This window comes from Natrix helvetica (assembly GCF_964273705.1).
Source record: "Natrix helvetica genome assembly, chromosome: Z".
In the NCBI taxonomy this organism is placed as follows: Eukaryota; Metazoa; Chordata; class Lepidosauria; order Squamata; family Natricidae; genus Natrix; species Natrix helvetica.
The window spans coordinates 72,967,626-72,980,314 of NC_138554.1; the positions used below are offsets into that span (position 1 = coordinate 72,967,626).

The window sequence follows — 12,689 nt, forward strand, 5'->3', positions numbered from 1 at the left end:
AGTTTGGCTCCTGCTTTGTCTCTCCTGCCTCTTCGCTTCTCCGTTCGGTCGTTGGACGGCAGATCGAAAGTGGGAGCCAAGCTGGGTCATTCCTCCCAAAAGGCAAGTTTCCCATCGAATGACTCGCTGCCCTGATGATGAGAGGTTAGGCTGTGCCTCAGTTGCCTCACCTGACTGCACGTCACTGTGATAACTGTAGTTCGTGAAGCCAGAAATCATCTGGAAAAATGATACTTCTGTAAAACTGCCAAGAAAACTGGATGAATGTATTCATGAAATCACCAGGAATCAAAGCTGAGTCAGAAGAAACTTGTTGTTACTGGTCTACATTAGACAAGGTTCAAAAACAACACAATGTGTTCACCTACTAAAGGCAAAATGTAGTTATTGTACGTGATAGCTAGAGACAAGCTTTTATTTCTTCATTGAACTTTTGCCAGTACTAAAACAATCTGAAACAATTTGTACTTTCACATGTTATTTTATGTATTGGTATGCTGTGACCATTTCCAAAGTTAGACCTGTTTCATTGACATCATAACTATTTTATAATTTATTTAAAAGGAAAATATTAGTAAATAGTTAATCATTTCTCCAAATTTGTAAGTGGTGGGAACAGGTAAATATCTTCAAAAAACACAAAAGAAATTAATTTTAAAAGAAAACTTTTCTTAATCGTTCTGTTTTCTATTTCTTTATTTGTCTAAGCATGATATTATTAAATAATATAATACACAAAGATTAGTAGAATACTTTAAAAGATTAAGGTGTGTGTGTGTGTGTCAAAATGAGAAATATCTTGCAAATTTCTCCCCAAGAAAAGTGTTTGCATTAGTTTTATTAGACATACTAAAACTGTACCTATCATTCAGGATACCTTCATTATGGATTTGTTTCGTGTCATGACTGGTGTGCTGAATGACAGTATATTGATACTGTTTAACTGGCTGCATTATGTCTCCTCAACCAAGATTGGTTGGTCTTTATCTACTTAGATGCCTACCAGCATGATGGGAATTGTTTAGACTGGTTTCTGATTATGGGAAGTAAAGTCTATTTTATCTGAAGGCTAGGTGGACTATATAAATATTGCTTACCTGGGATTGGGGAACTTTTCAAATAATTTTAACAAGAAAACAACATTAAAGCAGCACATAAATAAATTGTTGAAAGGTCTGAAGGTGATTGAGTTCAAAAATATATTGCACTTTCTGAAAGCACATCACTTTTGCACCAGGCATGTTTACACAAGAAATATTTATAAATCCTATGAAGTCTCTTGTAGCTGTACCTTCCTTGAAAATTAGAGGGAAATAAAATAAGAAAAAATAACATTTCCTTCTTTCTTTTATTAAAACATGCTCTTTTATATTTCTTCTCTTTCCATAGAAAGAGGTGGTGAGTGAAAATGATATTCCTCTGCTTTAGTATAGAAAACATGATTGAAATTTGAACAATCATGTATTACTTTAGTGCTTCACAAAGATGTTGAAAACCACATTTCTTCTTGTTGTGATGCTTTTAGAGTACGATAGCTGCATGTATCTTCAGAATATGACATTAGTATTTTTATAAATTATAAATCTTAGGTGGAGTTTGGGCACCTAACCCAAAATGATGCTTAAATGTTTGGCTCTTTAACACTGAAACTATAGTACAATGAAACTTTACTAATTAGGTGACTAGCTCAATATTTCTTGTTATAGCTTAAAAACCAAGGGCTTTTATATGTACTTTATAATACAATACAATAGCAGGGAAGGGACCTTGGAGGTCTTCTAGTCAAACCCCCTGCCTAGGCAGGAAACCCTATACATTTCAGACAAATGGCTATCCAACATCTTCTTAAAGACTTCCAGTGTTGGGGCATTCACAACTTCTGGAGGCAAGCTATTCCATTGATTAATTGTTCTAACTGTCAGGAAATTTCTCCTCAGTTCTAAATTGCTTCTCTCCTTGACTAGTTTCCACCCATTGCTTCTTGTTCTACACTTAGGTGCCCTGGAGAATAGTTTGACTCCTCCTTCTTTGTGGCAACCCCTGAGATATTGAAACACTGCTATCATGTCTCGCCTAGTCCTTCTTTTTATTAAACTAGACATACCCAGTTCCTGCAACCGTTCTTCATATCTTTTAGTCTCCAGTCCCCTAATCATCCTTGTTGCTCTTCTCTGCACTCTTTCTAGAGTCTCCACATCTTTTCTACATCGTGGCGACCAAAACTGAATGCAGTATTCCAAGTGTGGCCTTACCAAGGCATTATAAAGTGGTATTAACACTTCACATGATCTTGATTCTATCCCTCTGTTGATGCAGCCTAGAACTGTGTTGGCTTTTTTGGCAGCTGCTGCACACTGCTGGCTCATATTTAAATGGTTGTCCACTAGCACTCCAAGATCTCTTTCACAATTACTACTGTTGAGCAAGGTACCACCTATACCAGCGATGGCGAACCTTTTTGGCTTGCGTGCCACAAGTGGGGGGAGCGCAGGGGCATCATGTGTGGGCGTGCCGCACCCATAATGCAACGCGCGACCCCAGTGCACATGTGCGCACAATGCGCCCATTTTTGCATGCTTTTTTCGCCCTCCTCAGGCTCCAGAGGCTTTATAGGAGCCTGGGGAGGGTGAAAAGAGCCTCCCCCGTCCCCCAGAGGCTTCAGGGAATGTCTGGAGGCCTCCCCGAAGCCTTCGGAACGCCCAAAACCACCCTCCGAGCAACCCGGGACTTCCAGGTTGCTCGGAGGGTCGTTCCAAGCGCTCCGAAGGTTCAGGGAAGCCTCGGGACGGTCCCTGCACAGGCACGAGACGTGCGTCTCCATCACCCGGGCCCGGATTGCCTCCGCTGCGCGGCGCCTCGGGCCCGGCGTCCTTGCGCCGCTCCACCCAGCCTCGGCACACTAGCCAGGGCCCGGCCTTCACATCGCCGCCGCCGCCGCTGCCAGGATGGACTCGGCCGAAGGGAAGTCTGTCAGGCCTCGGCCGCGCTGTCCTCGCCTCCTCCTCCTCCTCCTCCTCTTCTAGCCGCGCCACGCCGGCCGCGCAGCCACCTTGATCCTGGCCTCGGGCGGGGCCGCACCGCATCGTGCTCAATAGTTGCAACTCAGCTCCCTGCCGCCTTTCCCCTCCTGTCTCCCAGCCGGGGCGGACCGCCACCGAGTTGCGACTATTGCCGCCGCTGCTGCCGCCGTTCAAAGGACCCGCCTCTCACCCTCTTCCTCCGGTTGGCAGGTTTCGATTTGTTCGCTGCCTGCCGGGGCCCGGCACTGCATTCGAGCCGGAGGGGGAAAGGAGGAGAAGGAGAAGGAGGACAACAAAGCCCCCTTCGCTTTCCCCGTCCCCCTCCCTTTCGGCTTAATCCTTGCGACGCCTGCGCAAAGCCCCAAGGGGATGGATTCCTGTGCGGGACACATGGCAGGAAGGCTATAGAGTCCCCCCTCCCTCCGCCGTCCAGACGGTCCCTGAAGCCTTCGGAACGCTTAAAACGACGCTCCGAGCAACCCGGAAGTCACTCCTGTTTGCTCGGACGGTGGTTTTAAGCGCTCCGAAGGCTTCAGGGAAACCTCCGGATGATCCTTGAAGCCTCGGGGGGGCTCTTTTCGCCCTCCCCAGGCTCCTATAAAGCCTCTGGAGCCTGGGGAAGGCGAAAAATAGCTTTTAAAAAGGTGAACTCAGCTGGCCATAGGTTCGCCATCACGGACCTATACTGTACATGTGCATTTCGTTTTTGTTGCCTAAATGTAGAACCTTACTCTTTTCACCATTGAATTTCATTTTGTTAGATAGTGCCCAATGTTCAAGTTTGTCAAGATCCTTCTGTATCTTAAGCCTATCTTCTGGAGTGTTGGCTATTCCTGCCAACTTGATGTAATCTGCAAATTTGATGAGTTCCCCATTTATTCCCTCATCCAAATCATTGATGAAGATGTTTAAGAGTACTGGGCCCAAAACAGAGCCTTGGGGTACTCCACTACATACCTCCCTCCATGTAGATGCAGTTCCATTGAGGACTACACGTTGAGTGCGGTTGGTCAGCCAGTTACAAATCCATCTGGTGGTGATGCTGTCCAACCCACATTCTTCTACTTTATCTAGTAGTAGGTTATGATCAACCTTATCAAATGCCTTACTGAAGTCCAAGTAAACTATATCGACGGCATTCCTCTGGTCCACTAATTTTGTCACTTTGTCAAAGAATGCAATAAGATTAGTCTGGCATGATCTGTTTTTGACAAATCCATGTTGGCTTTTGGCTATTACTTTGTTTGCTTCTAGGTGTTCGCTAATTCGTTGCTTGATTATCTTTTCCAGAATCTTTCCTGGTATTGAGGTCAGGCTGATAGGTTTGTAGTTTTCTAGATCTCTTTTTTTCCCCTTTTTTGAAGATGGGAACCACATTAGCTCTTTTCCAGTCCTCTGGTAGTTCACCGGTGCTACAGGATCTCTGAAATATATAGTTCAGTGGTTCTGAGATCTCGTCTGCCAGTTTCTTCAGAACCCTGGGGTGTAGTCCATCCGGTCCTGGTGATTTGAACTCGTCTAGGGTAGACAAATGTTCACTCCTTTTCTTCCCTATTTCAACTTGTGTTCCTAATCTGATTTTTGTGGTGCTGTTTTTGATAGGTTGGACTGTTTTATCCCTTTGTGTAAAGACAGATACAAAACATGAGTTAAATAGTTCTGCTTTCTCCCTGTTGCTTGTCACCTTCTTGCCACTTTCTCCCAGCAATGGACCAATTGTTTCCTTAACCCTTTTCTTGTTTTAAACATATTGGAAGAAGCTTTTTTGTTATTTTTTACTTTTGTGGCAAGCCTTTCTTCATTGTGAGCCTTAGCTTTCCTCACTTCATCTTTACATGCTCGGGCTATTTGCTGATATTCTGCCTTAGTTATGTCCCCCCACTTTCCACTTGTTGTACTTATCTTTTTTGTCTTTCAGTTTGTCAGAGAGTTCTTTATGCAGCCATGCTGGTTTCTTTTTGGAGCTATTTTTTTCTTCTTCATTGGTATTGTGCTAGACTGGGCTTTTGTAATCTCATTTTTCAAAATTTCCCAAGCTTCTTGAGTTGTTTTCCCCTTGATGATTCTCATCCATGGAATTTTTCCCAAGCTCTCTCTAAGTTTATTGAAATTAGCTCTCTTAAAGTCCAAGACTCTGGTTTCACTTTGTTCTACTACTTGTGTTTGCATAATGTTGAATTCCGATATTGCATGGTCACTTGCCCCCAGGGTTCCTATGGCTTCAACATCTTCTATCATTTCCTCTCTGTTAGTGAGAATTAAGTCCAATATGGCTGATCCCCTTGTTCCCTTCTCTACTTTTTGGGAAACAAAGTTGTCTGCTAGGTTTGTTAGGAACCTGTTGGATCTTCCACTTGGTGCAGAGTTTGTTTCCCAGTTGATGTCAGGGTAGTTAAAATCCCCCACTACTATTGTGGTGTGCTTCCTACATACCTTAGTTAGCTGACTATCAAAAGGTTCATCTACTTCCTCTGCTTCGTTGGGTGGCCTGTAGTATAGACCTATGGCAATGTAATTTCCCCCCAATCTTTAATATTGACCCAAATGTATTCAAAATAGTTCTCATCATTGTTGTGCTCTATTTCTGTAGAGATGTAGTTATTTCTTATATATAGTGCAACTCCGCCTCCTCTCTTATTTGGTCTATTTCTTTTAAATAATTTAAATCCTTCTAACTGTATGTTCCATTTGTCGGTTTCATCCCACCAAGTTTCTGTAATGGCAACAATATCGTATCTTCCCACTTTTACTTGAATTTCTAATTCGCCCTGTTTATTCCTCATACTCTGTGCATTGGTGTATAGACATTTGAGTCCATTTTGATTGAACCTGTGTTTACTGTCTACATAATCTGTGTTATGCCTGACTGCCCCTATTTTCTTGTCACTTGTTTGATTCATGCACATGGTATGGCACTCGTTATTAAATGCTTGGTTTTGCTTGACAATGGGAGTGATAATCTTACCCGCACAAACATCTGTGTTACATGCACTGTTAACCCTATGAATTTTAGACTGCTGGGGACAGAAATGTTCTGCATCAATTAATTCTCTGTCCCCGCTGTTCAGTTTAAATGTTTATCCAGAAAATCTGTGAATTTAATGCCAAGTAACTCAGTCCCTTTCTTGGATGGGTGCAAACCATCTCTTTTGTACAGTTTTTCATTGGACCAGCTGCAGATATCATGACTAATAAAACCAAAGCCTTCCCTTTTACACCACTCCTTTAGCCACACATTAAACTCTGCTACACACTGGCCCTTCCCTTTTTGTTCCTTATATACTGGTAAAACCTCTGAAAAGATAAGCCTACAACCTATACTAAGTTCATACCCCAAGCTCTGGAAATCATTCTTCACAGAAAGTACATCTTTTTGGGACAGATCATTTGTGCCAAGGTGTATAATAGCATCAACATCACAGTCCTTACTTGCATTCTTGACTATCTTAAGAATACGCCTCTTGTCTCTGCTGGCAGTAGCACCTGGCAGACACCTGACCTCTTTTAAAACCTCCATATCCTTTCTTTATTATTCATGCTTCTAGACCGCCCCCTCTCCCAAAAGGGACTCGGGGCGGTGAATTTACATCCCTTATGATTGAATCACCAACCAGAAGGTGACTTCTCTTTTTGCATACCTTGTTCTTCTTGTGCGACTGATGTGTAATACCTGGTTCCCCATTTCGCCTTTCTGAAGTAGGTTCTTCATTTTGGACCATGATCCCCTTATTATTTGAGTCCTCATTATCACAATTACCTTGACCTGTCTCTTTAGTGTCCCCATTAGGGTCAGCAAGGGCGCTATATCTGTTATGCTGGGTCACAGCAAAAGCTTTGTGTTTATGGTTCACAGCTCTCACCCTGCCAGATCCCACGGTTGTCCAGACTGCTCTTCTCCTGCTGGATCTTTGCGGTAGGGGGCTGATAGCGTGGCATCTCCATAGAGTGGAATGACCAAATTGGACACCTAATTTCTGCTTGGAGAGCACAGATTAGAGATTCTAGATAGGTAATCTGTCTATGTAGACTAGTAATTTGTTTACAAAGGGGACAATATCCAAACTTGAAAAGAGTACTGCGAAAGACAGGTGCAAGACAGCTATTACATTGAACTAAATAAAATCACAATTTCAAGCACACTAATCCAGAATATATTATTACTATTTTGGTTTATGAACATATGAAATGTATATTAAAAGTAGGACATGAAATATAAATGGTAATACAGAGAGATATAGAGAAATATTTTCTAATAAAATCTGATGAGCATTGATATTCAGAAATGAAAGTTAGCAATGCTGTATAATCAAAGATTATGCTCAGAGATCAATAACAGTAACAGAGTTGGAAGTGACCTTGGAGGTCATCTAGTCCAACCCCCTGCTCACGCAGGAGATCTGTATTAGGGATTTGAACCGCCGAACTGCTGACCTTTCTGATCAACAAGCTCAGTGTCTACTGATCCACCTAGTCAGGCAATGAAATCTGAATGTTGATTCTTCACATGTCAGTGCATGAAAAATAAGAAAGTATGATGTTCATAAAATTAAGCTAGGACTATACTAAGGGCTCACATCCACTTCATTTTGTATAATGTAGGAAAGTTGTACAAATAGTTGTTATATCAGTTGTCGTAGATAATAAGGATTTTTAAAATTCAGGAAAACAAGGAGCCTATAAAATCAAAATCTAAGCAAATACAAGATTGGTTTCTAGGATTTATTGCATTTTATAGATAATGTAAATAAATTAAATGTCTTTATTTTCTTTTGTAAGTGTTCCTAGGTGTTCCTTGAGAATGAGTATATTTTACATATTTTGCATTCCCCTAGCGATTCTGGTCCACTCCGAATTGCAAAAACTCCATCACCACCTGAAGAGGCTTCCCCACCACTTAGTCCTGAAGCTAATGCAAATCATACATTGGCAACTCCGAGTTCTCCAGCACCTACACGTCCTAAATCTCCTTCACAGGTAACATAATGCAGATAATATTTTTGCACTCATAATCACAATTTAAGGATACTTTGGTTAAATCAATTTTGAACTAAAAGCTTCCAATTGCCTCTGGTATCAGTCTAAGCAGCAGCAAACCTAGCTTATCTATTTTTATCCTCCTGATATAAAAGGGATATAATTTCTTTTCCTGCAGGCAGAATATGATTTTATTTCTTTTGTCATTAGTGGTTTACTAATCTGTTTGAAGAAATTCTGGCTAAGTCTGCTGATAACCAACTATATTATTTTTCACAGATTAGAATATCCATTCATGGGAAAAATACTATGCAGCTGTTCATCCCCATTTCACACTGTTGGATGAGGTTCTGCTATCTCCTTACTAATTGTAATATTAACTTAATGGAAGAGTCACATTTGATTTCCAGGAGATATCTATCCTCTTGAGCAAATAACATCTGCAAAAAAGAGAAGAAAATACCCCCACACAAAAAAAGATAGTTTCAAGGTTATACATTGCCCACACTGACTAGTGGTACTTCCTTCTGTTATAATAAAGATTTTCATTTTTAGAATGATTCAAAAGGAGGGGCAGCCGGTTTAATCTTTAAGTTTTGGCACCCTGGGCCAGTGCCTGCTTGGCTATTCCCTAAAGCCAGTTCTGTTTGAAGATATAGTGCCTTGCAGCCAGAAAGAAGTGGGTAGTCCTTCAACATGTTGATAGCAATTCTGCAGGTTGCTAATTCTTCCTTATGCCATAAATTGTCCAGATGGAGAGTCCAGAAGGCAGAAGGAGTTTGATCATGACTGGCTCAAGATTGATGTCACCTTCAATCTTTCCGAGTTTGGGAAAAGGGGGGGGGCAAATTGTTGGGGACAATATGCTAACTCTGTAAACCACTTAGTGAGGACAGTAAAGCAGCATATATGTGTCTAAGTACTACTGCTATAAGATGGAAAGCATTATCCTTAACAGCCCAATTTCTGCCTGCCTTATTGGTGGAGTGTCTGCAGGATGAAAGCCATTTGTGAGGGTATGTTCCTTGGCTAATTGGCCATTTTTGTGCTATAACAAGCAAGAGACTCTGATAATATTGCTGAGAGATCTTTTTCATTCCTCTTTCCTGTGCAGTTCTGTGCCATCACCCAGATTTGATCATGAGAAATAGTACTGCAGTGTTTTTCAAATTTGGGAACTTTGTGATATGAAATTCCCCAGCTAGCAGCACAAACCAGTTCTACCAATTTTAGGGATATAGTAAAATTGGAGCTACTCAGCAGAACTTCCAATGATTGAGAGATAACTACATGAATACAATTTTGGTATTTTAAAATATTTGTTGTGTAATTTAATACTATCTTTTATACTCCTTGATTTACAAGCATTTGTGTAGTAACCATTTGAAATACTGAAAAAATATTGTTGTTGTTGTTGTTGTTGTTGTTGTTGTTGTTGTTGTTGTTATACAAGTGTATCACAGCGGCCAGTTGTTTCGCCGGGTTTGGCATTGATTAAAAATCTAAGAAATAAATAAATAAATAAATAAATAAGATTATTAGTCGGGCCCCACCTAGGGGCCTAGGACGTCGTAACATATTTTTGTAATATACGTGCGGATCCAAGCAGTGCAGCTTTTTGCATTTGACTGATGTTGATTTTGTCAAGTTTTAACTGTTTTAAATGTAATTCCAGTGCTTTTGGAATAGCACCCAGTGTGTCGATTACCACTGGAATTACAACTGCTGGTTTGTGCCATAATCTTTGAATTTCAATTTTTAGGTCCTGATATTTCGCGATTTTTTCATGTTCCTTCTCGTTGACCCTGCTATCACCTGGTATTGCAATGTCTATGACTGTAACCTTATTTTTCTCAACCAGTGTGATGTCTGGCGTCTTATGCGCCAGTATTTTGTCTGTTTGTATACGAAAATCCCATAGGATCTTGACCATCTGATTTTTGGTGACTTTTTCAGGCCTATGTTCCCACCAGTTTGTTGTTGTTTTAATATTATAATTTTTGCACAAATTCCAGTGGATCATTTGTGCTACTGAATTGTGCTGCAATTTATAATCAGTCTGCACGATTTTTTTACAGCTGCTGAGTATGTGGTCAACAGTTTCATCAACTTCTTTGCAGAGTCTGCATTTGGCATCATCAGAGGATTTTTCGATTTTGGCCTTAATGGCATTTGTTCGGATAGGTTGTTCTTGCGCAGCCAGGATTAGTGACTCTGTTTCTTTCTTTAATGTACCTGTTGTTAACCATAACCAAGTTTTTTCACTGTCCATTTTATCTTTTATTTTTTCCAGAAATTGACCATGTAATGCTTTGTTCTGCCAACTCTCCATTCTTGATTTTATCACATCTTTTCTGTATTCTTGTTTCGTCTGTTGGGCCTTCAGTAGATTTTGTTATTTACTTCGATTAATAGATGTTCTTGACTTTCTTTTAGATAATCAGCCAGTGCATGTTTTTCTTCTTCAACTATTTGCTTCACTTGTAATAATCCTCTGCCACCTGATTTCTGGGGCAGGTATAATCTATCAGTGTCACCGCGTGGATGTAAACTGTAGTGCATTGTCATTAGTTTCCTGGTTTTTTGGTCCAAAATGTCCAAATCAGCTTGTGTCCAGTTAACTGTACCAGCTGTGCATCTTATAACTGGTATTGCCCGGGTATTTATGGCCTTGATTGTATTTCCACCATTTAATTTAGATTTCAAAATTTTCCTAACTCTGTTGGTGTACTCTCCCCTGACAATAGTTTTTACTTCTCCATGTTTGATGTTATCCAACTGCAGAATGCCTAAGTATTTGTAGGCTTCATTTTCGTTGCATTTAATTAGGTGGCCATTGGGCATTTCAATTCCCTCACACGCAGTGATTTTGCCCCTTGTTATGGATACAGTGGCACATTTTTCCATGCCAAACTGCATTGAAATATCGGTGCTGAATACTCGGACTGTGTTTGTCAGTGATTGGGTTTCTATTTCTGACTTACCATAGAGTTTCAAATCTTCCATATATAATAAATGCGAATTTTTTTCAGCTTCTTTGGCTGTTTGGTAGCCTAATTTCATTTTTTTAAGATTACTGATAGCGGGATCGTCGTGATGATGAAGAGAAGAGGTGAAAGTGAATCACCCTGGAAAATTCCTCGCTTGATATTAAACATTCCGTAGTTCTCATTCCCTACTGCCAACTCAGTTCTCCATTGTTTCATCGCCTTTTCAGTGAAGGATGTAATATTTTTGCTAATGCCAGTTGTTTCTAAGCATTTTATAATCCAACTATGTGGCAATGAGTCGAATGCCTTTTTATAATCAATCCAGACCATATTCAAGTTCGTTTTTCTTTTCTTACAATTTTCTAATATCATTTTATCAATCAGGAGCTGATCTTTTGTGCCCCTGCTCCTTCTTTTATTGCCTTTTTGCTCTACTGGCAAGATGTTGTTTGTTTCCAAATAATCCATAATATTATCTGCAATAATGCCTGTGAGTAATTTGAAGGTTGTTGGCAAGCATGTTATTGGTCTGTAGTTTTTAGGTATTGTTCCTTTAGTTGCATCTTTCTGAATCAAGTATGCTTTTCCAGTTGTCAACCATTCATCAATTTGACCATTTTGTAAAATTTCATTCAGTTGCCTGGCCAATATTGCATGTAAACTGGTCAGATATTTGAGCCAGAAACCATATAATTGGTCATTTCCAGGTGATGTCCAATTCTTTACTTTTTTTACTCGATTTTTGACCATCTCAGTTGTTATTTCTAATACTTGCATTTGTTTGTTACCAATGCTTTTCTCAAAGTCATGTATCCACTTTGCTTCCTTATTGTAGTCCTTTGCAATTTCCTACAATCCTTTCCAGAAGTCAGCTGTTGCCTGCTTTTCTGGTTTTTCACTTTTGGTGTCACCATTCACATTAAGACTTTGATAAAAACGCCATTGGACTGATCGAAATTGTTGATTTTGTTTGTATTGGATGATTCGTGCCTCATATCTCTCAATTTTTCTAGCTGTTGCTGTTATCTGCTGTTTTACAATCTCTACAGCTTCATTGATGTTTCTTGTATCCAATCTATATCTTCTGATTAGCTGATCTATGATTTTACTGTTTTTAAGCTGTTGCTTATACATGTTCTTTAAGTTGCTAGCATCTGCCCTTAATTTTTTTACTTTTTGTTCTAATCGGATTTTCCACTTTGGCTTTGATGCTTTTCCCATTGTGTGCTTAGGTGCTTTGATTTTAATGCCTAGTTCATTAGTGACTATTACAGCTGCACTGTACATTAGCTGATTCGTTTCCAAGATGGATCCCGATTCAATTGTTGAAAGCACTGCATTAACCATTTTCATAATAGGACCCAAAATTTTCTTAGGGACAGTTTTTAATGTTGGTAAATTGTTCTGACCCCCCTTCCTCCTTTGCCCACACAGAACACACTCCGGGACAGTACAAGGGAACAAGGTTTATTGCACAAACAAACAGAAGGTTCCGTGGCAGTAAACCACCAAGACAAAACTCACAAAAACAAAACACGAAAGCAGCTATCCAGCTTGCTAGAATTTCAGACTAGAACTTCTGGCATAAGTCATCTGTTGACTGCTGCAAAGGGCGTATGCACAGTCAACCCTTTTTATAACCTGGAGAGGAGCCTCCTGATCAGCAGCTGAGAGCTCTTATCGCCGATAATTACGCCCACGCTCC

At 40.4% G+C, this 12,689-nt stretch overlaps 1 protein-coding gene across 9 annotated transcripts in view; it reads left to right on the forward strand.

The window, feature by feature from the left end:
* The window catches only part of AMPH (amphiphysin), a 180,185-nt gene that overhangs the window by 94,026 nt on the left and 73,470 nt on the right, over positions 1-12,689 (forward strand). For all 9 annotated transcript variants that reach the window (XM_081932577.1, XM_081932578.1, XM_081932579.1 and 6 more), the window contains exon 10: positions 7,853-7,994. In XM_081932577.1, the coding sequence (XP_081788703.1) occupies positions 7,853-7,994 (142 nt within the window). The remainder of the gene's footprint in view (positions 1-7,852; positions 7,995-12,689) is intronic.